Raw genomic sequence first — 27,567 nt, 5'->3', positions numbered from 1 at the left:
CTTCTGTTTCTCGTTGCTGTAAACTTAACACTTGTTGGAACACTTCTGCATGGACGTTAGTGAGAGTTTGATATTTAGAGCATAATTATAGTTATTAACCTTTCCCTTTTAGTTAGTTATGAAAAAATGGGCGTGATTTTGGCATTCCATGTATTTATGTGATTATATGCTCCTTAATTTGTCTTACCACTTCCCTGTTCCCTCACTATCTTCCTTCTTTCTCTGAACTCTTCTGAATCTTATGTTATGTCATGTCATGACATAACAACAATCAATCAGTCTACCTACATACCTACCTACCTACCTACCTACCTACTTATGTACCCACCTATCTATTATGTGTCATCTCTCTGTATGCCTATCTATCTATCTATCTATCTATCTATCTATCTATCTATCTATCTATCTATGTATCTATCTATCTATGTATCTATCTATCTATCTATCTATCTATCTATCTATCTATCTATCATCTATCTATGTATCTATGTATCTATCTATCTATGTATCTATCTATCTATCTATGTATCTATGTAACTATCTATGTGTCTATCTATCTATGTATCTATGTATCTATATATCTATGTATCTATGTATCTATGAATCTATGTATCTATGAATCTATCTATCTATCTATCTATCTATCTATCTATCTATCTATCTATCTATCTACCTACCATCTATCTATATCTATCATCTTTATATATATCTATTTTTCTTTTCATGTTTAATGAACTTTATATTCAGACACATCCTATAATCAGTGGAGTTTTTGAGTTGCTCTTGGCAACATGTTAATCAAGGAATAGACACAAAACAATAGTTTATTTTTTTAAAGATCTGCTTATTTTATATGTATAGCTATTCCTGCATACAGATATATGTGCACTATGTGCATGTCTGGTGCCAAGGATCCCCTGGAACTGTAGTTATAGATAGTTTTGAGCTGTCATATAGATGCTGAGAATTGAACTGGTGTCCTCCCGAGGAGCATGCAGTGCTGTTAGCTGATGAGCCATTTCTCCAGCCCAATAGTACGTTTTAATCCATGAAGTGCACTGTGTAAGACATGAAGTGAAGACTGTTGTATGACTACAATTTGAGAAGGATATTTAAGGTTAAGTTCAAACATTGTGGAAGTAAAACTGATACTTATAAATGCTCAGTTCAAGTCTGTCAATTCATCGGTCTACTCAATCGTACAACATGATACTCATACATGATATCCAGTCATCAGGCTTGGTGTTGAGGATATACCATTGAATGATGCAGTGTGTTGGGGGTGTTTTCTTGATCTGTAGTTCTTCTGTGTATTGTTTGATGTCTTGGGCTGATGAGATTTGTTTTCCCAACAATTTAAAAAGTTCCCTTCTTTAGGAAGTGTACTTATTTTCTGCTTGGAGAAGTAGAAATTTCTGTGATAGATGTATGGCTTAAATTTAGTGTCCCTTAGCCTACCTTTCTAAGGAAATTGAAGTAGGAACTTCAAGGGTGAAAAGGATATTGAGGAAACATAAGCATCATGTGGAAGAGAAAAGAGAGCCCACCAGTATAAACTTATTGGCAACATGTAAAGATTTATCATTTTTATGTGTTAGATCTTAACCAGTGCTTGTGGTTTTGTGGTAGTGATACACGAGAGGGTGGGATTTGGTTCAGACTGGAAACATATGATCAGAGGTAGCTGGGATAGAGAACCCAAGATTCACAGTGAGAAGGCAGATGAAGGGGATAAGGGATCATCTGAGGATGGTTCTAGACCCAGTAGTGGAAAGAAGAGGGAAAGATGCAGATGCGAAGAAACAAAAGCAGTGAAAAGACAGAGGGGGCAGAAGGATGGTGTTAGAAACAGGGCTTCAGGAAGAGAGACTTGCAGAGTTGAAATGAAAGATGGAGAGAAACAGTCCAGTGGGCAGCTAGAAGGAGGTGTGTCTATTACAGCAAGAGGAAAAAATAGATCCAAGGATGATGGTGCACAACTTTAATCCCAGCACTCCAGAAGCAGAGTCAGGCAGATTTCTCTGGATTCATAATGAGTTTCAGGACTGCCAGGGCTATGTAAAAAGACCCTGTCTCAAACAAACAAACAAACAAACAAACAAACAAACAAACAAGCAAACAACCAACCCCCCAAAAGAAAAATGTCTTTTGCCTATTCTCCTTTTTTAAAAAAAAATAAGTTATTTTATTTATTTACATTCCAGTCATTGTCCTCCCTTGGTCCCTTCTCCCACAGTTCCTCATCCCATTCCTTCTCCCCCTTGCCTCAGAGACGGTGCTCCCCCCAGATCTCCCCTTTCCCTGGGACCTCAAGTCTCTTGAGGATTAAGCTCATTTTCCACTCCAGCAATCTCACCAACAATGGAGGAGTGTTCCTCTTTCTCCACATCCTCTCTAGTATCTGCTGTCACCTGAGTTTTTGATCTTAGCCATTCTGACTGGTTTGAGGTGGAATCTCAGGGTTTTGATTTGCATTTCCATGATGACTAAGGATGTTGAACATTTTTTTAGGTGTTTCTCAGCCATTTGAGATTCCTCTGTTGTGAATTGTACTCCATTTTTAATTGGGTTATTTAGTTTTTTGGAGGTTAACTTTTTGAATTCTATGTATTTTGAATATTAGCCCTTTTTTTGGATGAAGGGTTAGTGAAGATTTTTTCCCAATCTGTAGGTTACCAATTTGTTCTATTGATCTCTTGCTTACAGAAGCTTTTCAGTTTCACGAGGTTCCATTTATCAACATTTTTGATCTTAGAACCCGAGCCATTGGTGTTCTTTTCAGGAAATTTTCCCCTCTACCAATGAGTTCAAGGGTTTTTTTTCCACTTTTCTCTTCTATTCAATTCAGAGTGGATCTGGTTTTATGTTGAGGTCCTTGATCCACTTGGATTTGAGCTTTGTGCAAGGTGATCATTATGGCTTTATTTTTCATTGTTCCATATTCAAGACACCAGTTAGGCCAGCACCATTTATTGAAGATTCTTTCTTTTTTTTTCCCACTGTATGGTTTTGGCTTTCTGTCAACGATCAAGTGTTCAGATGTGTATGGGTTTATTTCTAGGTCTTCAATTCTATTCCACTGATTGACCTGTCTGTGTCTATACCAATACTATGTGGTTTTTATCAATATTGCTTTGTAGTACCACTGGAGGTCAGGGATGGTGATTCCCCCAGAAGTTCTGTTACTGCTGAGAATTGTTTTGGCTAACTTGGGTTTTTTGTTTTTCCATATGAATTTGAGAATTGTATCAAATTCTTTTTACATCTTTCCATGTCTGCGAAAAATTGTATTGGAATTTTGGTGGGGATTGCTTTGAATCTGTAGATTGCTTTTTGTAAGATGACCATTTTCACTTTGGTAAACCTACCAATTCATGAACATGGGAGATATTTCTTCTTCAGAGGTCTTTGATTTCTTTCTTTTTTCAAGGATTTGAAGTTCTCATTGTACAGATCTTTCACTTGCTTGGTAAGAGTTACGCCTACTATTTGTGACTATTATGAAGGGTGTTGTTTCCCTAATCTCTTCTCAGCCTGATATCATCTGTATAAAGGAAGGCTATTGATTCGCTTGAGTTAATTTTATATCTTGTTACTTTTCTGAAGTTGTTTATCAGCTATAGTAGTTCTCTGGTGGAATTTGTAGTATACTGCCATATCATCTGCAAATAGTGAGTCTTTGACTTTTTCCTTTCTAATTCGTATCTGCTGATCTTGTGTTGTCTAATTGCTCTATCTAGAGCTTTGAGTACTATATTGAATAGACAGGGAGAGAATGGCAGCCTTGTCTGATCTCTGATTTTAGTGGGATTGCTTCAAGTTTCTGTCCATTTAATTTGATGCTGGCTGTTGGTTTGCTGTATATTGCTTTTATTATGTTTAGGTATGGTCCTTGAATTCCTGATCTCTCCAGGATTTAGAACATGAAGAGGAGTTGTATTTTGTGGAAGGCTTTTTCAGCATCTAATGAGATGATCATGTGGTTTTTGACGTGAGTTTGTTTATGAGTATATTATGTTGATGGATTTTTTTGTATATTGAACCATCCCTGCATCCTTGGGATGAAGCCTACTTGATTATGGGGAATGACAATTTTGATCTATTTTTAGTAGTTGTGACTTTATAGAATGAATTAGGTAGTGTTCCCTCTGATTCTAGTTCATGGAATAATTTGAAGAATGTTTGTATTAGTTCTTTGAAGGGCTGGTAGAATCCTGCACTAAAGTTATCTGGCCATGAGCTGTTTTTTGTTTGTTTGTTTGTTTGTTTTGTTTTTGTTTTTGTTTGGGAGGTTTTTTGATGACTATTTCTATTTTCTTAATGGTTATAGGACTGTTTAGCCAGTTACCTGATCTTGATTTAACTTTGGTATTTGTCTAGAAAATCATCCATTTCATCTAGATCTTCCATTTTTGTAGTTTATAGGTTTTGTAGTAGGTTCTGATGAGATTTTAATTTCCTCAATTTTGTTGTTATGTCTCCCTTTTCTTTTCTGATTTTTGATAATTTGGATACTGTCTCTGTGCCCTTTATTCAGTTTGGCTAAGGGTTTATCTATCTTGTTGGTTTTCTTAAAGAACAAGCTCTTGGTTTTGTTGATTTTTTTGTATTATTCTCTTTTTTTTTCGAACTGATTAATACCATCCCTGAGTTTGACTATTGCCTACTGTCTACTCTTTGCTTCTTTCTTATCTAGACCCTTCAGGTGTGCTTTTAAGTTGCTTGAATGGGATTTCTCCAATTTCTTTATGAAGGCCTTTAGTTCTATGAATTTTCCTCTTAGTGCTGCTTCACTGTGTCCCATAAATTTGGATATGATGAGTCTTCATTTTCATTGAATTCCATCAAGTCTTTGATTTCATTTATCTCTTTATTTCTTCCCTGACAAAGTTATTGATTAGAAAGTTGTTCAGTTTCTGTGAGTATGTGGGCTTTCTGTTTTTTTTTTTTTTGTCATGAAGTCTAGCATTTGTCTGTGTTGATTTATCTGTTGAGGCTTGTTTTATGTCTGATTATGTGCTCGATTTTGGAGAAGGTTACATGAGGTGCTGAGAAGAATGTGTATTCTTTTGTTTTGTGGTAAAATGCTCAGTAGAGATTTGTTAAATCCATTTGATTTGTAACTTTGATTAGTTTCACTGTGTCTGTTTAGTTACATTGGTGAGAGTGGGGTGTTGAAGTCTCCCACTATTATTATCTGAGGTTCAATGTGTGTTTTGAGGTTTAGTAAAGTTTCTTTTACAAATATGGATGCCCTTACATTTGGGGCACAGATGTTCAGAATCAAGACTTCCTCTTGGTGGATTTTTCCTTTGATGAATACCAAGTGTCCTTCTCCATTTTGTTTGATAACTTTTGGTTGAAAGTGTATTTTATTGGATATTAGAGTGGCAACTTCAGCTTGTTACTTGTGGCCATTTGCTTGGAAAACTTTTTCCAACCTTTTACTCTGAGGCAGTTATCTATCTTTGTCAATGAGGTGTGTTTCTTGTTTATAGCAAAATGCTGGATCCTGTTTATGGATCCAGTCTGTTAAACTGTGATTTTTAATTGTGGAATTGAGTCCATTGATGTTGAGAGATATAAAAAACATGATTATTAGGTCTTGTTATTTTTGTTGCTAGAGCTGGTATTGTGTGTGTATGATTCTGTTCTTCTGAGTTGAGAAATGTTTAATTTTTTGTTTTCTTGGATGCAGTTACCCTCCTTGTGTTGGAGATTTCATTCCAGTATCCTCTGTAGGACTGTATTAGTAGAAAAATATTGTTTAAATTTGGTTTTGTCAAGGAATATCTTGGTTTCTATATTTAAGATGCTTGAGAGTTTTGCTAGGTATACTGGGCTGGCATTTGTGTTCTCTTAGGGTCTGGATGATATCTGTACAGGATTTTCTGTCTTTTAGAATCTCTGTTGAGAAGTCTGGTACAATTCTGATAGGTCTACCTTTATGTTACTTGGACTTTTCCCCTTATATTTTTTAATATTCTGTCTTTGTACTGTGCATTTAGTGTTTTGCTTATTATGTGACAAGAGAATTTTCTTTCCTGGTTCAATCTATTTGGTGTTCAGTAGGCCTTTGTACATTTATGGCTATCTCTTTCTTTAGTTGGGGGAAGTTTTCTTTTATGATTTTGTTGGTTGTCCCAGCTGGTTGTGGGTATTTGGGCAAGATTCTCACTTGTGACTTTGGTTTCTGTGGGAAGCACGCAGGCTATAGTCTATCTTCTTTATTCAGAGGTAATCTTATTTTTGATTTGGTAATTTTTTTAACTTAGATTTTCTTCCAACCATTTAGGCAAATATAGTTGTTCTTACAAGTTTAGTGGGTACCTAACCTTGACCCATTTTTATTTTTCACTCTCATAAGCATGTTCATAGAGCATCCCCTATAATAATCTTTTAAATTAATTTTTGAGAATTTCATGTAAAACATTTTGATCATATCCATCCTCTGATGTTCACAAGACCTGCCTCTTTTCCATACTCTCCCAACTTTGTGTTCTGTTTTCTTTTTAAACCCATTGAGTTCAATTTGTGCTGCCCATGTACTCTTGGGCATATGGATATTCAATGAAACATGCTTAGTTCACCAGGGCCCACACACTTAAAAAAACTGATACACACTCTTTACTAGAAGGTATCAGTTGCCAACGGCTATTCAGCAGGGATGGGACTTCATGCCTACCTCCAATCTCCATGCTAGGTTTTGTGTGGCTTGAGCTTGTATGCATGCTTTCCCAATTCTGGTGAGTTTACATGTGCAAATGTTCTGTTGACTTTGGAGAATACTGTGACCTTGTAGTTGTCTACCATATCTAGCTCTTAAAATATTTTGTCCCGTACTTCTGAAATGATTTCTGAGCTTTGGGTTGTTATATAGATGTTCTATTTAGGGCTGAACCTTTATAATCTTCTCTTTACACCTTGACCAGTTGTAAGTCTCCATGTTAATCACCATCTACTGTGATAAGAAACTTCTCTGGTGATGGTCCAGAGATGCATTAATTTATGGACAAAATGATGTTTTCAGGAATTGATTTAATATTTATTTATTAGACTAATAATAGTAAGTCCTCCTCTATGGCTTCTGGCCTCCACAGTCACAGGTTGTTGACTTTGATAATTGTGATAAGTATACATTTCATCTTATGGAGCAGGACTTAAATCAAATCAGAAAGTGGTTGGTTACTCCCATGACATGTGTGCCACTATTTTATCAGTAAGCATATGTTGCCAGGCCACTCAGGGTTCACAGTAGTGTAAGAATGATGATTACTTTCCCCCTCTGATGGTGTATATAACTCTATACCACCATGAAACTAATCACTGGGATGCAGTTTCTAGGTCAGTACCAGCTTGCTTTCTTCATGTATGTGGTATCTTCAGGAGTCTTACTGTCAAGTTCTGAAAAGTTATTAAGGGATTTCCTATAACATTCTTGAGGGAGCACGCCTTGATAGACTTCCTTTTCAATATTAACTTATTTAAATATCTGAAGACATATAAATTACTAAAGACATCATTTATGGCTGAGTAACAAGTAGTTTAAATGGACTGGGAGATTATCATGTAAACAAGAAGTCAGCAGTGTAATAAAAGCATATATCCTATCTCTAAAAGGCCTTCTACAGAATAAAGCAACTCTGTCTGGAAAAAAATGGTATTTCCATTTCAAAATCAAATTGGGTATGGTGTCACATGCATAAATTCCAGCACTTGGGAGGCAGATGCAAGTGAATCCCTGAGTTTAAGAACAGGTCTACAGAGTGAGTTCTAGGACAACCAGGGCTGCACAAAGAAACCCTGGTTCTAAAAAACAAAACTCAAACAAACAAAAAACATCAAAAGAAAATTGTTTAGCTACATACCTTTAAGTTTTCTTCCCAAAAAGCTTGTGCAGATACTGAAGACACTCTGGTGACCCACATCTTGTTCTAATGTCTTGTGCTTCTTTAGTGCCCTTACCCAGACCCCAGGATGTGAAAATCAGAGATGTGACCCACAGTACCATGAATGTCATCTGGGAGCCTGTGCTTGGAAAAGTTCGCAAATACACTGTTAGATATAAAACTCCAGAAGAGGAGTTCAAAGAGGTAGGTTGGAAATGAGAAAGGGTGGAAAGTGTTGTTTTCTTGCGAGGCTTAATAAAATAACCTTATCTAGGGTAGATGATAGTGTGTTTTGATTATTTGTCACTTTGTTAATGAAAGGCAGAAAACTTGTGCAGTCAAAACATTTTTTGAAAATCAGTAATAATTTGGACTGTGTTAGATTTAGTTTGGAAATGTTCTGCTGTGTGATTTTAATCTCAAAAATATCATCCCTCAGTAGATAAAGAGTTATAGAATCCATGAGGTATTTTCTTCTCATCTAGTTGCCTTATATGGTACTCTCTAGTCTATAAATGACTAAAAGTGCCAAATGTTCTAAAAATACAAGGTAGTGAGAAGATTCGGGGGTTGGGGAGAGGAAGGGGAATGTGTTAGATAATGGTAACATGGTCAGTTGGGCAGGTCAGGGAGAAAGGAGGAACAAGCTGTTAGAGGACTGTGCCTTTCAGATTGATCTTTTTGAGGTGATATTGGGGTACACAACTTTTTATGTTTCAGTGTGACTGAAAATGGAAACAAAATGAAGGAGGTTTTTAGGAAGATCGGTTTAAAATTTGGGTGCTCTTCCAGAGGTACCCTAAAAGCTGTTATCTGTACATGGGATATGTTCTTCTAGGTGGGCTCCTTTGTCTGGCCTCAGTGGGAGAGGAAGAGCCTAGCCTTACAGAGACTTGAAGTGTCAGGGTAAAGGGGGTTACCCAGGGGGACCCCCACCTGCTCAGAGAAGGGGAGGGGGAGCAGGAGGGAGAAAGGAGCGTGTGAGGGGGTGACTGGGAGGGGGCAGTGAGTGGGATATAAAGTGACTAAATAAAAAAAAAGGGGGGTGCTCTTGAGGAAATTTTAATGCCAGAATTCCAGAGGCATTTTTTTTTTTTTTTTTTTTTTTGGAGCTGGGGACCGAACCCAGGGCCTTGTGGTTGCTAGGCAAGCGCTCTACCACTGAGCTAAATCCCCAAGCCCTGCATATTTTTTTTGAAACCAACTTTTCATATATATATATTTTGTATATATTTGTCATTTATATATCGAACCAAAGTTATTTTATATGTCTGAACACATCTTTCATTTCAAACGGAGTTAGTGGTCAATGAGTCTCACAGAGATCTTAAGTATAAGAAATGAGATTTGTAGAGAAGATCATTTCTGAATAATAAAACAACGATAAAAATGGTTTGTTTGATTGAAGCCACCGGCAGTCACTGCTTGCCTGAAAATCAGATCATTATGTTTCCAGGACATACATTGTTCCTACTTTGGAAACATTTAAGTTGTGCCCGTTTTCTGGATTCTTATGCAAAGTGAAAAGTCCTGCTCTATGGGTGACATGCTCCTTGTGGTTTTCTGCTGAGAGCTCTAGTAAGCAGCAGAGGAGAGGCCAGAGAAAATCCTTTCTAAGAGGCCCCCACTGATTCCTTCCTGTTGCAGGTGGAGGTGGACAGATCAAGGACCAGCACTACCCTCAAAGACCTCTCCTCTCAAACCCAGTACACAGTGAGCGTTTCCGCAGTGTATGATGAGGGCACATCTCCCCCGGCGACTGCTCATGAGACAACCCGTGAGTTGCTCCCTGTTTTATGGATACGTTGGGAATACTTAACATGCTTGCAAATCTCTACTTACCAAGACATTTGGTTTTCAATGTTCTTTGGCAGCATTGATGATGCTAGGGTCTGTAGATTATTTTCTCTTAGTTTTGCCTTTTGTAAGAGGCTATCAGGATAAGCAGTACCTATAAGCATCTTTCCCTTCTGCAGTTCACAACTTAGCTGTCAAAATAAAAGGTTAATGGAAAGCCCCAAGGTCATGAAAGGAAGACCAAGTAGGTGAGTGGGACTCAGAATGTGTAGTCAGATCCCAGAAGGGGAGAGGTGGCCTCAGGGGCAGCATGACACAGAGACTTGCTGTCCCTTTCATAGTGATTTTACTTTGTTATCTCTACTCCCGTGATTTAGTTACTTAACTCAGTGCAAGAGTGTATAGTGATCTAATCAAGTGCCCAATTTATAATAACCTGATCACAATATTGATTAAAAATGAAAGACGACAGTCAGCGATATCCAAAACTAACAACAGGAGCTTCAGATGTATGTAATTAAAAATCTGCATTTAAAAAAGATAAAGTGACACATAAAATTAATAAATGATTTTATTTAAACCACAAATGGTAAAATGATGACATTTATCACTTTAACACTTCAGCATAATTATAATAAGGTGTTTCCGTCTTCCTGGAAATAGTTATCACACTTGTATTCACAATGCATCTTAGTGTACATTAGCCACATAGCTTTTCAATAGTCACACGTGGCTAGTGGCTCCCACAGGACAGCACTTGTCTAGAGAATCCCAATAGCTTTCTGGACCTCATGTGTCATCTACTGGTGGGATCAGCACCAAGGTCTGGAACGTTTGCAGAAGCCAGAGTCTAAAACCTTTGCCTCTGCTATAATAGGAGGGCGGGCTATTAACCCAGACCCAACTCAGCATCTGCTTTGTTGGTGCCAGCTTGTCTGTATTTGGTCAGGGTATTGTCCACATGACAACCCATTCCTTACTTCAGGCTCATGCGTTTCTCTCTCTCTTAAACTTCACTGTGATGGGACCTCTTGTACCCAGTTTGTTCCCTTGCTGTCAGTTCTTATTTGCTACAAATCACAGAGAGGAAGACGCTGCTGTGAGTCAACCGCTCTGTGTATACAACAGATGAAAGGAGAGGAATGTCAGGAAACAGATAATCCAGTAATGAGATTAAGACTTTCAATGCGTGCTTTCGAATCTTAGGTAGATCTGACCGGCATCCTGAACAGCTGTTGTCTTGAGCTGTGTGGTGAACGTGGTACCACTCTCTATTTCCATGATCGCTTTCGCTCCAATCCTAGAACAAACTTCCGATGACTGTGTATACTCTTGTACGGTCAGTTTTGAGAACCAGCACATAGGGACCAGATTGATGACGAGAGTTCAGGAGTGGTGGCCTCCTTTGTCAATTGTCATTCCTTCCAGAGCAACTCTAATCCTGTTTTAGACAGTCCTTACTTATGTCTGATATCTCGAAGTGTTTTCTCTACTCTTATTTAACACTTTCAGATCTTACATTAAGGCATTCGATTCGTTTTGGGTTGATTTTTTTCCAGGGTAAGAAACAGGGATTTACTTTCATTCTTCTATATGTGATTTAGCACTCTATGTTGAGTACATTGTCTTTGCCTTCGTGTATATTATTTTTGATGTTTTGGTCAAAAATTCAAATTGGTGAAGCTGCATATATTTATGTCTTGGTCCTCTATTCCATTGAAATATGCATTTTGAGTCAGCACCATGCCGTTCTTCCTATTATGGCTCTGTGACATAGTTTGAGGCCCTCTATGATGCAGCCTCCAGTGTTGTTCTTTGTGCTCAGGACTTTTGCTTTTGGTTTTTTGTTCTATGGGCATTGTTTTCTACTTCTATGAAGAATGTCACTGGACGTTTGGCTGAGATTCTGTCAAAGTTTTAGATTACTTTAGGTAAGAGAGCCATTTTCCCAATGTTAAGTCCTTGAGTGCGTGAATATGAGAGTTCTTTTCCTGTTCTACTGTCTTATTTCTTTCTTCAGCCTTTCAACGTTTTCCTTTTAGAGGTCGTTTACATCCTTGGCTACCTGGGATAAAGCCAAGTTAATCATGCCAATGATCTTTTTCATGCGTTCTTTATTTTTAAGTGGCTTTTTTTGGATAAGTTTTGCATCTATGTTCATCAGGAAGATTTCCATATAATTTTGTTTTTGTGATTTATTAGTTTTGTGATCAGGGTAATACCGACTTTGTTAAAAGAGTTTGGTAGCATTTATTCATCTTCTTTTTTATGGAACATTTAAAAAAAATCATTGGTGTTCATGATTTTTGTTTGGTTTCTTATTTCTTGCTCTGGTAAACTTCAGCAGTGAATAGGTCTGGGCCTGGAATTTGTTTTTGAGACTGGGTCTTCCTACGTAGATCAGACTGTCCTGAAACTCATAGATATCTGCTTGTCTCTGCCTACCCAGTGTTGGAATTTAAGGTGTGTGCCATTATGCCCGGACTGGAATATTTTATAGAAAAATATTTTGTTTATTCTTTGAGCCATTCACAGATGAATACAATTTATTTCGATCATACCACTCTCCATCTCTTCCCTCCAACTCCTGTAGGACCTGCCCCACCATGTATTAATACTCCTTCCAACATAATTGGATGTTTTACTATTTTTTAAAATCGTGGTTTCAATATTGTTGTTTATAGGTCTGTTTAAGCTTATCTGCTCTGGTTTATTTTTGGTTGGTGATATCCATCTAGAAATCCACCCATGTTTTCTCATTTAGAGAAATATCGTTTTTTTAAATATGTCTCAATAATATACTGGATTTTAATGGTATTTGTTGTACTGTCTTTAAGATGCTATTCCTCTTAATGGGAATGCTTGAATCTCTGGGGTCACTAACAGACTGGGTGAGGACCATGAACTGTCCAGCTGCATATATACAGTTTGTACTTTGTACATTTCTGCTACACCAGATCCTTAAAGTATTGGTATACAAAAAGTTCGGGAAGAGTATTACCAAACAGTACTTTAAAAAGATCATCATCTTAGTAGGCCTATGCATTTTACTTATTTTAGTAACCTATGCATTATAACCTTACACTGCTTGTCCTGTGTTGCTTTTCAAATGAGCTAAACTGGTAAAATATTTCATTCGAATGCTATGTATTTTGGCAGTTTTTTTAACCATATCCTTTAAAATAAAACATTTTAATTATATTAAATGGAGTTTGTAGTTCCCATTGAAACACATACTTTTGCCTTTCCTTATGATAGGGCCTGTTCCAGCCCCAACCAACCTACAGTTTACTGAAGTAACTCCGGAGAGTTTTAGGGGAACCTGGGATCACGGTGCTTCAGATGTGTCTCTCTACAGAATAACCTGGGCACCTGTCGGAAACCCAGATAAGCTGGAGGTAATGTTAGCTCTCTCCGTCTCTCCCTTCTGTCCCATTCTCTCTCCATTTGTTTAAAGGAAAGCCCAGCTGAAATACAGCTTATTTCTGTGTATCAGTGACTTTCTGTTGTGAGAAAGCACCATGGTCTAGGCAACTCAAGGAAGAGCTGATTTGGGCTTAGAGTTCCAGAGGGACAAGAGTACATTATGGTGAGGGGACCCAGGTAGCAGGCAGACGTGGCGGCCAGAGCAGGAAGTTGGGGAATCATGTCCTCAACTGCAAGCTAGGAGCAAATTAGAATTGGAGCAAGGTCGTAAGCTCTTAAAGCCCGCCTCCAGGGTTGTACTTCCTCTAGCAAGGCCACACCTCCCTTTGGCCTCTCCAAACAGCACCATCCACTGAGGACTGAGTATTCAAATGCCCGAGTCTACGGCAGCCATTTCTTTTTCAAAGCACTACATACCATTACAGATAAGTCATCTTTGACAAGTGGTTTTGGGCTCATGCTCCTCTAATGGTGCAGAGGAACAGTCCCCTGAAGATGTCAGCACAATGTCATGTGTATGCATGATCTGAATGGTATTAATTTAGTATGCATGTGATTTTTTTTCCTCTTTGTCTAAGACCATCTTAAATGGAGATGAAAATACCTTGCTGTTTGAAAATCTGGACCCCAACACTCTGTATGATGTCTCCATCACTGCCATTTATCCCGATGAGTCTGAAAGCGAGGACCTGAGTGGCAGCGAGCGCACATGTAGGTGTTAAACTTTCAACTAGGATCTCGATTATTCAAAATTAAATGTTAAAACACGGAGCTGCAGCTGCATCACTAATGTTTTACTAATTCTGTTTTCTTTCAGTGCGTCTGATACCCTTAACGACACAAGGTAAAAAATTAACCTGTTGGATTGTATGAATGAACAATGTTTAATTAACAAATAAGGCCATCGAATTCATTGCGAACAGGCCTTCTTCATTTTAATAGCAAGGTTTGCCTTTTCCAGAAGTCACCTTTCTAGAGACACTTGCTTTTTCTGTTACCTTTAGAAGAGTGTACGAGTCAGCTTGTGCTTCTGTAACAATCCACGGGACGGCATAAGCAGCAAAGACTTGGTGCTACAGGCCTGTAATTCCTGTCGCTTGGGAAGCTGAGGAGGATCATGTGTTCAAGGCCAATTTGGTCAATTTAGTGAGATCCTGATTTACAATAGAAAAACAACAACAACAACAACAAAAAAGGGTGATCAAGATGAGTCAGCAGGCCAGGGTGTTTGTCACCAACCATGATAGCCTTAGTTCAAGCTGCAGAGTCGAAGGAGAGAATTGACTCCTCCAAATGGTCCTCTGGTCACCACACATATGTGGCAGGGGCGTGTTCCACCATAAATAATCGAATGAACACATAAAGTAACACATAAAGTAACGAGCACTGGCCCGGCATCTGTAAGCGTTACCTCCAGTCTCCGGTACCACTAGAAAATGTCTGGAAAATAGTAAGTCCAAGATCAAGATATAAAGGCAGCCAGTTCTGCTCTGGGGCAGGGATCTGTATTCATCTCATTGTGCTGGTGTATGGCAGAGAGAAAGTGAGCTCTCTCTCCCACCTTCAATTATAAGGACTAATCTCCCTCGAGGGACCCACTTTCATGACATCAACCTCAAAAGCCCCATTTGCAAGTTCAAGCAAGCATCGGGGCTTCACTATTTAGGAGAACAAAGCTTGGGGTAACACATCCATTCAGTACTGAATAACCATTTAATATTCAATGACCTTATTATTGGTTACCCAGTGGTACATAGCACTCTCAGTGTCCCTGGGAATCACACAGATTTTGTTGGTTTGTTTGCTCTTGTGTTTTAGCAGAAGGTGGGGGGATTGTTCTATGTGCTCAATATGTTCTCAACCATCTTCTTTCAGCTCCAAAAAGTGGTCCACGGAACCTGCAGGTGTACAATGCCACATCTAACAGTTTGACTGTTAAGTGGGACCCTGCTAGTGGTCGTGTGCAAAAATACAGAATCACCTATCAGCCTTCAACTGGAGAAGGCAATGAGCAAACGGTAATTTGTTTTGGAAAATGTGTAATGTGGGTATGCTCTGCCTGCTGCTCTTCAACTCCCTGGAGTGTTTACAATATCTACGTTGTTAGGGAATGTGGGATTCCCTCTATTGGATAGAATCATTTGAATTTAGCCGGCTCCCCCTCTGGAATGCATGATGGAGATACAGGATGCTCTGGTGGGACCTGATAGTTATTCTTCATAGTAACTACACATCAGTCATGTGCCCAATTTGCATGATGGTGTCTAAAACCTTTGTGAGCTGAACTGTCACTTTTGCTATCCCAGCCCTCTCTTATTTAATAGAGCCTTTGCATGTTCCCCTTGTTTAACTTAGTGGCTCATCTGGGATCCCACCAGCTTAGCCTTTTATGAGGTGCACTTTATCCTAAGTCTAGAAGCATCACAGTTTTTAAACAGACAGGGTTATGTTTTCAGATTCACTGTCAAATGTCTTTTTTGATGAGCTCTAGAACTTTGCTGGCCTTTTTAGGGGGCAGGGTATGGGTTATATTATTTTCTTCTATAACCTCACAGAGAGACAAGGCTTGAATTTTCAATGTTAAATGTGTTGAGCTCAAGCAAGGGGATCATCTCTCTCACCAGTTTCGAAGGTTTGCAGAACTGAGGTTGGCAGTGGATAAATGCATGTAGGAAAAGGCCACTGCTCTCGCCTGGCAAATGAACTTAGCTGGACCACAAATGCCCCAATCCCCCTGGAATGGCAGTCTCTGAAATACTCAAAGCACCAAATCACTCACTCTGTGCTTACTTTGGAAAGTTGGAAGGGAGATATAAGTAGACACCCATTTCCTTCCTTATAATATTAGGTCTCTCCTAACTAAGCCCTTCCAACCTGTTACATATCAAAAGTTTCCCAAACATAGCTTTTGCCAATCCTGAGCTCTTTTGGAGAGTAGATGGTTTAAAATGAGCCATTGTAACTCAGTTGATTCAAACTGAAGATGATCCATGAAGGTTCCCCCCCAAGCCCCTGGAACTCTGATCGTTTGAGTGAATGGGTGCTAACTTGGAAACATCTGTTAGTGGTAATTCATCCAGACCTTTCCATGAGCACTCCCCATGGACAGTGCACCATTTGCGTGCCATTTTCATGTGACTTTAATTACTATGGCATAAACATCTGAATTCAGTAGGCTGTTAACAAATCGTACAAATTTTCTTTCAACAAGATAGCAAGGTGGCCTTGAGCAACGAATTAAAAACTTCAGACTCCATAACTGGAGGAAATTGAGATGTTCATACCTCAAGGCTGGTATCTTGGAGATCACTGGGAACCCCTGCCCGAGTGTGGCTTGGCGAGGGATCTGGTCACGTGGTCCACATAGCCAATGCTGTTAAGAGTGGCAGTATTTGGGGGAAACACCAAGAGCTTTACATCCTCAGCCCAACCATTTAAATGTGTTTCTAAAATAAATAAAAAACATCTGTAAAATAGCAAGAATAATACTGAATGGTGTGGAGCCTGTAAAATTACAGTTTTTTTGGTGTTTAAAAGACCCTTTGTAGCTTACTTATGATTAATGCCTTGTTTTTGGGAAGAGTTCTATGAAATGTGTTTTGGATAAAATTTCGCAGCGCTGGTGGCTAGCAAGTTGAAATATCTTTTTGAGCTCCAGTTTAAAGCTTGGAATCCTTTTCATGACTCGAGACACATACTCTACACATAAAATTCTGCTATGAGATATATTTTAAGCCTTCACTGTAGGACATGGCTCCAGAACTTGGCAAGTGTCTCACATAGTTTCCTCAGAGAAAGAATAAATTGGTGACTTGGAAAGTATAAGGCTGATGCTTACCAAGAAGTGTTTTCCTCAAGACCACAGTAGGAGGACGGCAGAACAGCGTGGTCCTGCAGAAACTGAAGCCCGACAGTCCGTACACCATCACCGTGTCATCCCAGTATCCTGATGGTGAAGGCGGCCGGATGACTGGAAGGGGCAAAACTAGTAAGTGAGACCAGAGTCTCTGCCGCCTCTTAATTACCACCATGGAACCAAATCACAGAGGAAACAATGTCTTACAGATCTTTTCTAAATTAAAAAAAATTAAGAACATTTTTAATTGATATAGAATTACATCATTTCTTGTTCCCTTTCTTTTTTTCCTTCTAGCCCTGCCCACCAGCTACCCTGCCTCAAACTCCTCCTATGACTCCCTACTCCACTTTCAGGCCTCCCTCCTTCTCTTCCTTCCTTCCTTCCTTCCTTCCTTCCTTCCTTCCTTCCTTCCTTCCTTTCTTCCTTCCTTCCTTCCTTTCTTCCCTCTCTTCCTCACTTTCCTTTTCCTTTTTGTTTTTTTTCAAACATTCTGTCTATATAAACCTGGCTGCCCTTGAAATCATAATGTAGACTAGGCTGGCCTTGAACTCACAGATATCTATCTGAATACCTCTCCTCTTAAGTGCTGGGATTAAAAGCACGTACCACCATGCCTGGCAATAGCTTCTTTTTCTTTGAGTGTGTGTGTGTGTGTGTGTGTGTGTGTGTGTGTGTGTGTGTGTAGATGTATATAAATACAACCAGCAGAGTCTGTTTTTGTTGTTTGTGTGTCTATGGTTTCAAGACTGGCCCCTTTGCATTGACTAAGCAATAAGGGGGCTTATCCCTGAGAGAGGCTAATGCTCCTCTCAGAAGTTGTTCATTGCTTGTAGTTCTTTGTCTAAGGGTAGGACCCCCATGAAAAAGTCCTCATTCCCTGTCAACTTGACCATTGGTGTTGCTACTGTTCTAGTCTTGTTTATGCAGCTATTTTTAGGAGAGACTGTTTTACTGAAGTCTTCTGAATATTCTGGCTCTTATAGTCTTTCTGTCTCCTCTTCCATGATGTTCCCTGAGCCAAGGACGAATCTTTTAAGATGGTAGCTATTCATTTTAATGTCCGTGCTTGTAGTAATGTTTTTATTTATGTGAGCAAAAGATGTCATTATCTAGCAGGATTAAAAACAAAAAGTTCAGGGACCCATAATGTCCTACAGATAGATGAGACGTGTGTCACAGAAGTGCAAATCTTTTATTTGTTTAATAATTACTTCAACAAACATCTGTGGAGACTCTGCTATGTTCTAGGTGACTTGAAGATATTGCTTAACTCGTGTTTTAGATATAGTTGCTATTAGAGCATCACAAGAGTGTACTTCCTGTGAATTCCAGAACCTCTGAATACCGTGAGGAATTTGAGAGTGTATGACCCATCTACCAGCACTTTGAGTGTTCGCTGGGACCATGCAGAAGGCAATCCTCGCCAGTACAAACTCTTCTATGCCCCAGCCGGTGGTCCAGAAGAACTGGTAATTATTATTTTTTTGAGACAGGGTTTTTCTATGTAGCTCTGGATGTCCTAGAACTTGCTGTGTAGACCAGGTAGCCCTTGAACTCACTCCTAAATGGAAAATACTAGCCTGTTTAAACTTCAGGAGATTGGTTTAAAATGGAAATAGAAAGAAGTAAGTTGTTTAAAGGTGAAGAATTTGTATTAATGTGAAGGACTTGGTAGAGGACTCATACTTGATGTTTTGGAGCCTAGGGAGTGGGGAAAGAGTGGGCTGGGTGCTGGGTGGGACCAGGAGATAAAGGGAGACAATGTATGCAGAGACGTCATAAACTTCTTGTAATTTCATTGGGCAATGCTTTTAGTTGGTATTCTATTATTTGAAGGATTAGCTCCTTTACTAGTTTCAAATTCAATACTCTGCTCTGTGTCTTATTAAACTTTTAGGTACCAATCCCTGGGAATACCAACTATGCCATTCTTAGGAACCTGCAGCCAGATACTCCATACACTGTCACAGTGGTTCCTGTCTATGCAGAAGGTGACGGCGGGCGCACATCAGATACTGGAAGGACACGTGAGTACAAAGCAGGAGAATGGACTTCCCATCATAGACATCAATCCCCACTCTAAAGAGCACATTGAGCAATGAAGACTATTAGAAAAAAAGTCAGAATGAGAAGATTAAAAATATCAAAATGACCCACAGCTCAGTTTTCAAAACTCAACCTGTTGTGTCTTGTCATTGATTTTATAGGGTAGGTTGCGGAAACCTGTTCGCGTTATTACTTGGTCGTGCATTTCTCTGGTTTGCTGCTGAAATGCGTTTGGTGTTACTTGCTTTTATCTACTATCAATGTTGTCAAACCAGTTTAAATACTTTAGCCGGCCTCTCTGGATACTGCTTAGTCTCTTGTGCACATTTAGCACTTTATGACTTTTAAGGCATACCTGTGGCTGGTCGAAGGGGATGAAGCATGGGAAGTTTCCTCCAGGGTACAATCAGGGGTCTAGAGAAGTGATGCTGTTGGTTAAGCTAGAGTTTTGGGTTAGTAAGCCGATTTAATTTTCTAAATTTTATTGATGGAAGATAATTGAGAACTGACTTGTCTCTTCATTTATCTTTTCTTTTTTAATCATAGAAGATATTCCACAGCTAGTGTTGAATAAGGAGGAATGAATGAGTGAGAGAATGAATGACTGAAAGTAGCTGACTGAATCTATTCCTTTCTGTTGGTTAGAAGGCAGCCTATAAAAGCAATCTCTGGCTCCATTAGTTATACTGGGAACCTAACTCTTCTGTTCCTCCTCCTCGTCCCGTGTTCCTGTATAGCCAGCCCAGTCCTGTTGCTCATGCTCACTGTCTTTTATTGAAAACAACATTGACTGGGCAAAGAAAGGCTAACTTTGTCTGATTTGCATTTGGAGAGTTTTCATGTGCTTTTGTGTGTAACCAGAAGTATGAAGTGGATAGGACTTTATCCCAGTACGGAGAGTGTAACTTGTGAAACAGTGATGAAAAGCTTGACATGTATAAACAGACATGAGAAATGGACACTGGCTTTCCTTTCCTCAGTGGTGAGAGGACTGGCGAGAAATGTCCAAGTGTATAACCCTACGCCCAACAGCCTCGATGTCCGCTGGGACTCTGCCCCAGGGCCAGTGCAGCAGTACCGCATTGTGTACTCCCCAGTGGCTGGGACAAGACCCTCAGAATCTGTAAGTCATTTTGTCGTATTAGAGCTCGGAAAAGAACATTGTCAATTCTGTTGTGGCTTCTGCCACAGCAGCTGACTGGGGGACAATAACTATGTCACTGCCTCTCATGTATACTACTAGGTTTCGTGATTATTAGAGTTGCACGTTTGAGTCGCATTTAGGGAGCTTTTATAACCCATCCATATGCTAGTATATTATATTTAAATAACTGTGTTTGCGAGCTATGACAGATATGGTAATTGTAAGTTCACTTAAGAAAGAATTTGGGGGAAAAAGCAAATTAGCTACGGGACACACACCGTTTCTAGAACTTTCAATAATGGATATATTGAGAAGCTACACACGTCTTTGCTATGAAAATATATTCATCACCCCTTTATTTATTAGCTCTCACAAACTGTAGAATCTCTTTAGGATTCTTCAGTATTTTTTCCAAGTGCTGACCAGGCTGTTTACCTTCTGAGGTCAGATGCAAACAGGCTTATTTGGGGAGGTCTGGTCAGAGACTTACAGCTATCTTCCTGATAAATTCTGGTTCTGTTCTGAGAGTAGGCCAACAACATATAAACCTGAAGCTATTTGGTGTGAATAATAATGGCCCCAAAATGCTGAAAGGGAAAGAAGTTTATGGACTGACAAGTCTTTGCAAACGCGAGCGATGAACAGAGATAAGAAAATGATAAGAAGTGAATGTATTCTGGAGAGTAGCATTGATTTTCATGTTCCTTTATATAGCTTTATGGCAAAATTTCTTTCTTAATGACTTTACTCTTATCCAAAATTTCTGTCTTAACACTGAATATCTCTGCCACTATCATGGGCTCCCTTCTCTCATGTGTACATGACATTTAGGATATACCGTGAGCAAATACGCACCCTAGATATTCCGTTTGAGTCTTTATGAGGAAGGTAAATGGGAGATAATCGAAGCAAACAAGGGGGGATTTCTGAGAGTAGCTGTGTCTCATAATGTGCTGGAGGCAGACCTTGCAGAGACGCATGCTTGACTTCGAACGTGCCTGGGCGCAGCCTTTTCTGACAAATACTATTGTGCTGACTAACCGAGGGCCTGGCAAGCGTTAGCTGTCAGGCAACATTTGGCACGTTCTCTCCCCTTCAGATTGTGGTGCCAGGGAATACCCGCACGGTGCATCTGGAGAGGTTGATTCCTGACACACCCTACTCTGTGAACATCGTGGCTCTCTACTCAGATGGAGAGGGGAATCCCAGCCCTGGCCAGGGCCGAACACGTGAGGCAAACACCCTGTTTCCACTTTATCTCTTGTCATTGAGTGAGGAGGGGTGGGTGGTGGGTGATAGGTGAGGGACTCCAAGGACTCTGTGCAGGGCAGTGTAGACTCTGCATGTAATTCTGTTCGGGATTTTCCACATTCTCACTCCAGGCTCAGGCTGTGGGTCCACAACTACCTTTTGTGCTGAATGAATTTTATTTGAACGTTAAAAAAAAATCTGGGGTCTAAATGGAAGAAGTCTTTCCTCTTCCGCCCCCCCTTTTTTTTATTAACTTGAGTATTTCTTATATACATTTCGAGTGTTATTCCCTTTCCTGGTTTCCGGGCAAACATCCCCCTCCCCCTCCCCTTCTTTATGGGTGTTCCCCTCCCAACCCTCCCCCCATTGCCGCCCTCCCCCCAACAGTCTAGTTCACTGGGGGTTCAGTCTTAGCAGGACCCCCTTCTTTTTTAATGCAATGGGTTTTATTGCCAAACAGGCACTTTGGCAATGTGAAGGCTTAGCTTCTGTCCTTTAAGTGGAGGTGGTTACAGTGGTTAAAACTATCTCCTTCTTTCCCAGTCTGCATATTTCAGTGCAAATGTAGCCCTGTTTTGTTGAAAGTTCAGTACATAACTGTATCTCGGAAAGGTAGCATGTTATGCTGTGTTGTCACATGAAAAGCACAGAAGGTAGTGGACCGTACCTCAGGGGAGGAAGCATAATGAATGTGACTTCAGCGCCAGTAAGCTTGCTTCTTGTAAGCTGACCTGGAAAATGCTCTCAGGCAAGCAGCAAAACCAACTGTGTTTTATTTAGTGCCACGGAGTGGACCAAGAAATCTACGAGTCTTTGGGGAGACGACCAACAGCCTCTCTGTAGCCTGGGACCATGCTGACGGGCCAGTTCAGCAATACAGGATCATCTATTCTCCTATCGTGGGCGATCCAATTGATGAATATGTACGTATAATACCCATTGATAGGCATTTAAAAAATCACTTCACCTGGTAGGAGGGTGGGATTAAGCTTCTTTCTGAGAACTAGGCATCATTGGTTACTTCTGAGCTCTTGGATCTTGTGTGACAGGTCTCACATAGTTTTTTCTGCTGTGGGGACGACAGGAAAGTTCTGCTTGAGACTTCCATAGTGAGGCAGTGACTTGGGGACGTTTCTATTGGAAGGACTGATGGAAAAACTGTCCTATTCTACATTTCTAACTGCTTGCTTACTTGAAAAGTCCTACTATAATATGCCACATATTAATCCATAATGTCCGAACTAATGTCCTGATGATGTGAATATTCCAATCTTACCCTTCTAGACCAATTCCTCTGCGTGCTCTCCCCTTGGTATCTCAGTACTTGTCTCCATTTTCTCTAACCTCGAACTTTTTTTCTGTACTCTTTTGGTTTGGAATGTATAAATCTCTTGTTAGTTGGTTATAGGTTAACTTTCTCTATTTCTTCCTCCTTTCCCCATCCCTTTCTTTGATTCTTTCACTAAGAAACTCAGGACTTTGCATATGAGAAACAATTTCTCTACCATTGACTTACATTGGTAATCTCTTTAAACTGTTGGCAGTGTAAATATTGTATCCCCTAGACACAAGTTCAAGTTCATTCATCTCTCTTCCCTCATGCCCCCACCCCTCCATCCCCCACCCCTCCATCCCCCATCCCTCCATCCCCCATCCCTCCATCCCCCATCCCTCCATCCCCCACTCCTCCATCCCCATCCCTCCATCCCCATCTCTCCATCCCCCACCCCCATCCCCCACCCCTCCATCCCCATCCCTACATCCCCCATCCTTCCATCCCCCACCCCTCCATCCCCCATCCTTCCATCCCCCACCCCTCCATCCCCCATCCCTCCATCCCCCACCCCCATCCCCCATCCTTTCTCTTTTTCTTCTTTTACCTCTTCCTTTTTGTGGGACTGGGGACTAACCAGGGTCTTGTGTGTATGCTAGTCAAACACTCCACTTTGGGGCTACCGTCTTTAACCCTTCAAGTTTCTTGGAATTTCCTTATAGTTGGAAAACTGCAGACACTGACATTTATTGATTGATTTCTGTGACAAGCTCCTAGATTGGCTCAAATGGTAACTGTAAGCTAGTTAGATGTGCGGTTTGCAGCCCTGTCGCTGCTGTATCCTTTTTGAACCGTTCTCCTTCCACACGCTTTTTCATGTGGAGAAATATCCAACCTCTTGATTTTGGCACAACAATCTCTAATTGAAGTCCTCTTTTATTAAGAGGAAACAGGTAATTGTCAATTAGAATTTTTAAGAATCAAAACGAGATAAACAATGTCACTACTCATGTTTAGTATTATTTCTTCCATGCTGGGGAAAATGTTCCTAAAATGATTTCTGAGAATGTTTCTTTTAGCAGTTCACTGTTTGTAGTTATGGGAGCCCAGGCCAGGAGGCTTAGCCACAGTGTTTGTACATGACAAGGGAGGTTGGGAAGTGCATAGATCATTTGTCTTTGAAAAGGGAGTTTAGTACATTTTCCATTTCCTCTTTTTCAAAGTACACATAATTAGTATCAACTAAACCAATACTCTTGAGGGTGGAAACCTGTCCATTTTTTCCCTGACTGACGGACACCTGGTCCATAGCATGTCCTCTGCTTGGAAATGTGACGTGCTATGATAACATACTCAGACACAGCGACTCAGTGATAGGCTCCGAGTGTTGTTTGTGTTACTGTCTTTAGAGCTTGTACTCTCCAGAGATGCTCAGCCCTACGACTGCATCTGGCTGGTCTGGGATTTCAGCCAATATCTGTGAGGCCTTCAACTCTTCTCCCAAGCTGTGTAGAGGCAGGGTAGATAATGTGCCTTTCCCCGAGCATTTTGAAACAAATTATGAAGAATCTGTTTTTAATTATGGGGCTGTATAAAAACAGCCTGGGCTTCTGATCTGGGGGTCCTCTTGTTGAAAGTGAATGGTAACTTGAACTTTCCTTACAGACCACAGTTCCAGGCAGGAGAAACAATGTAATACTGCAGCCCCTGCAACCTGACACTCCATATAAAATTACTGTCATTGCCATTTATGAGGATGGAGATGGTGGCCATCTAACTGGAAACGGGAGGACTGGTCAGTGCTGACTTATATTTATTTGCTCTTTTAAGTGCTCAGGTTTTTAATGTCACTATACCACTAAAACTGAGACCCACTACCTTTACCAGTGTATGTCAGATACTACACTGATAACACATCATATTCGACATTAGACATTGAACGTTGTGAAGATGATGACACAAGAACATAATTTATTTCTTAACCACTTAAAGGTACAAGCAGAGGAGCAAAAGGGTGACAGGAATCTGAATATTTTCTGTTGCTTGAGATTATCTTTTTCTTTTTAGTGCACTCTGTGAAATGTTACAGTGTGCATGGTGTCAAGTGAGGCTGTAGGTGTAAGTCAATGTGGTATTAGCTAGACATCCTCTGGTACACTTGAATCGTAATGCAGAAATAGAGAAACAAAATGATGACATCTTTCTAAAGGTGTAGATTAAAATTATTGCCTCAGATAATCTACAGAGAGTAACCAGTGTATGGGCCCACCCTTTGATCTTTACTGGTGGCAATTTTGTTTGGTTTAAAGATTCTCTAACCTATTTTTTTCTTGACAGCCTTTAAAAATATGCTTACCTCGAAGCCTTGTCGAGAGCTGCCAATGCCCTTGGCCTGAGATACGGCCTGTGGCTCTTCTGATATACAGTAGCCAAGGCTTGGGAGCCACTGGTTCCCACAAGGCAGGCTGGGTTCCAGTTGTGTAAACACAGACACTGTGTTTTCTTCCTTGATTTAGAAAATCTACTTGGTTACAAGGTTTATGTCTCTTTATGCACTCACTTTCTGAAAGTCTTTCTGGGCTTCCATGTTCTTGAAAACATCAGATAACTTGAGAAAGGCAACATTGGGATGCTTGTAATAGAAAAGCTGACTGGAGTAGATTCAGCTCCATGTCTGCAGCTTGGAAATCTGTGCTATTTATTGACATTCTAGTGACTCTAGGTGTTTCTTGATGAGCAACTCACTTTCCCACTTTCTCAAGCTTAAAATATATCTTGATAACTTTTTGGGGACTGTGGAGTATTTCAGAATTTTGTGCTTACCAAAATGATAAATAAACTTTGATTTCTGTAGGCAGGGCCAAAGCTATGTCTAGTTTTCCTCATGGAAGTAAGTTTTCATGTTGGATTAGTCATTTCTTCAATGCCATGGATAACTCTGTGGCTATGCAGAGTACCACACACAAAATACTATGGATTTTGCAAGTTACATATTTTGGGAGAGAATATACATTTGTGGCAAAACTTCTGACAGACTGAGACTCTAGGCTGTGTGGAGGACAGGGAGGGTTAGGGAAAGAATATTACTTCAGACATTGTCTTGTTGGTCTGTTGTGAAGACCACGTCTTATTTATGGAATGAGATGCTGACCAGATAGTCTGCAATGTGCCTTCTAGTTCTAATACTGTGCAATGTACAATATTTAAAGATCCGAGATCTTTCTTAATATCTTTAGTCCTGATCACACACCAGCCCAGAACCATGCTATTGAATCTTCTGAAAAACACCTATTCCAGAGTCCATTCGAATTGCTGTTTGAATTTTCAAAACTATTAAGTTTTTTTTAGAACACGACAATGGCTCTTTAATTATTTTCTGGATAAGAAAATTTCAGGATATTAAAAAATTAAGCTGCTCTCAAGGGAATGTCCTGACAAGTCAGTGATGTGTACCCATGTTTCCTTGCAGTGGGTCTGCTTCCGCCTCAGAACATGCACATCTCTGACGAATGGTACACAAGGTTCCGAGTGTCCTGGGACCCTTCACCCTCACCAGTCCTTGGATATAAAATTGTGTACAAGCCAGTGGGTAAGGAACCACGGTTTTCATAACAGGAATATATTGGAAAGTTTTATTGTGACAAATATTTAATCTTAATTGGGAGGTTTATACCCCACCTTTGATCATTTAGTTCCCAGATAAATAACATACATCTTTTATATTTATAAGCCTTAATCAGCACTAAAGCTGGGCAGATATCTATCTTCTCTGCTACTATGTCTACTTCCTCACCAATAACCCCGAGTTATAACTTGCCATGTTCTGTCTGGGCTGCTTTTAACTTGAATTGACCAACCCTCATGGCCATATTTTTATGACTTACCTAACCCATGACTTCTTCTGTCTTCTCCTCTTTCCAGCTTCTCTCCTCTTCACCCTTGTGGTCTCTCCTCAGACCCCAGGCCTGGGAAACCAAACTCCACCTATCACTTTTCTGCCCAGCTATAGGCTTGTAGGTTTCTTTATTCACCAATGAGGGATAACTGCGGCACGGTTACATAGAATCACTTGTGTATGTGCAGATTCTCTCATATCTGGGAGGCAACTAGGTCTTTTGGAGCAGTATTTCGCATTACAATACACAGCAAAAGACCAAACTTCAACAAGTCTTTTGCATATGATTGTAAATTAATTATGGATTATATTTAGCCCAGTCTAGCTTTAAATGAATGAGACTTAAATTACGATTTATCTTGGGCTCTGCGCAATTACTGGGTGATTAGCCCCAATCTAATTCTCTAGTTATTCTGGCCACTTCCTCAACTGTGCTCTGCCCAAGTTGCTGTTTGAAATCTTCTAGATTATTTCTGCTTTAGCAATCTGGCATCTTGGAGAGGCGTTTCCCTCCAGCACCTGCTGCTGGCCTATTGTGACTAATGGAAGCCTACCTCCTGCTCTCTTCATCTTCTCTATGTCCCTCTTTCCTTTTCCTTCTCTTCATTGTCCTTATCTGTGCCCCCCACCCCAGCACAGTAACTCAAACCCTACTCTCTCTATTCCTCCAGTAATTGGCTGTTGACAGCTTTATTTAACTGAGAGTTTTGAATTGGGGAGTAAAGTCTACCTGGCGTCACTTGGTGTGTGTGTGAGGATCTGTTCGTCAGGGGTAACCAGATCTTGGGAGGCTGTATTTAGCATTTGAATACATAGTAGTACCAGACCAATCCCCAACATATGATAGTATCAGACTATACTTCCTACTATTGGATTCTCCTATAAATACATTATGTCCTTTTGTACTAGAGGTACTATTTCCAGAAACAGCCTTTAAGTCATCAGCCTAAAATATCATTATCACTCTGGGTGCATACGAGACTCTCA

General features: G+C 40.1%; 1 protein-coding gene across 4 annotated transcripts in view; it reads left to right on the top strand.

The window, feature by feature from the left end:
- The window catches only part of Col12a1 (collagen type XII alpha 1 chain), a 118,053-nt gene that overhangs the window by 48,032 nt on the left and 42,454 nt on the right, over positions 1 to 27,567 (top strand). For all 4 annotated transcript variants that reach the window (XM_039082533.2, XM_039082534.2, XM_063264976.1 and 1 more), the window contains 14 exons: positions 7,957 to 8,093; positions 9,537 to 9,666; positions 12,945 to 13,084; positions 13,691 to 13,823; positions 13,930 to 13,956; positions 14,988 to 15,130; positions 16,971 to 17,100; positions 18,304 to 18,440; positions 18,869 to 18,998; positions 19,998 to 20,140; positions 21,261 to 21,390; positions 22,193 to 22,335; positions 24,351 to 24,480; positions 26,155 to 26,274. In XM_039082533.2, coding sequence (XP_038938461.1) covers positions 7,957 to 8,093; positions 9,537 to 9,666; positions 12,945 to 13,084; positions 13,691 to 13,823; positions 13,930 to 13,956; positions 14,988 to 15,130; positions 16,971 to 17,100; positions 18,304 to 18,440; positions 18,869 to 18,998; positions 19,998 to 20,140; positions 21,261 to 21,390; positions 22,193 to 22,335; positions 24,351 to 24,480; positions 26,155 to 26,274 — 1,773 coding nt within the window. The remainder of the gene's footprint in view (positions 1 to 7,956; positions 8,094 to 9,536; positions 9,667 to 12,944; positions 13,085 to 13,690; positions 13,824 to 13,929; positions 13,957 to 14,987; positions 15,131 to 16,970; positions 17,101 to 18,303; positions 18,441 to 18,868; positions 18,999 to 19,997; positions 20,141 to 21,260; positions 21,391 to 22,192; positions 22,336 to 24,350; positions 24,481 to 26,154; positions 26,275 to 27,567) is intronic.

Source organism: Rattus norvegicus, chromosome 8 (genome assembly GCF_036323735.1).
Source record: "Rattus norvegicus strain BN/NHsdMcwi chromosome 8, GRCr8, whole genome shotgun sequence".
NCBI classification, from domain to species: Eukaryota; Metazoa; Chordata; class Mammalia; order Rodentia; family Muridae; genus Rattus; species Rattus norvegicus.
Note: the sequence above shows the minus strand (reverse complement) of the source record. Positions and strands in the feature narration are given on the sequence as shown.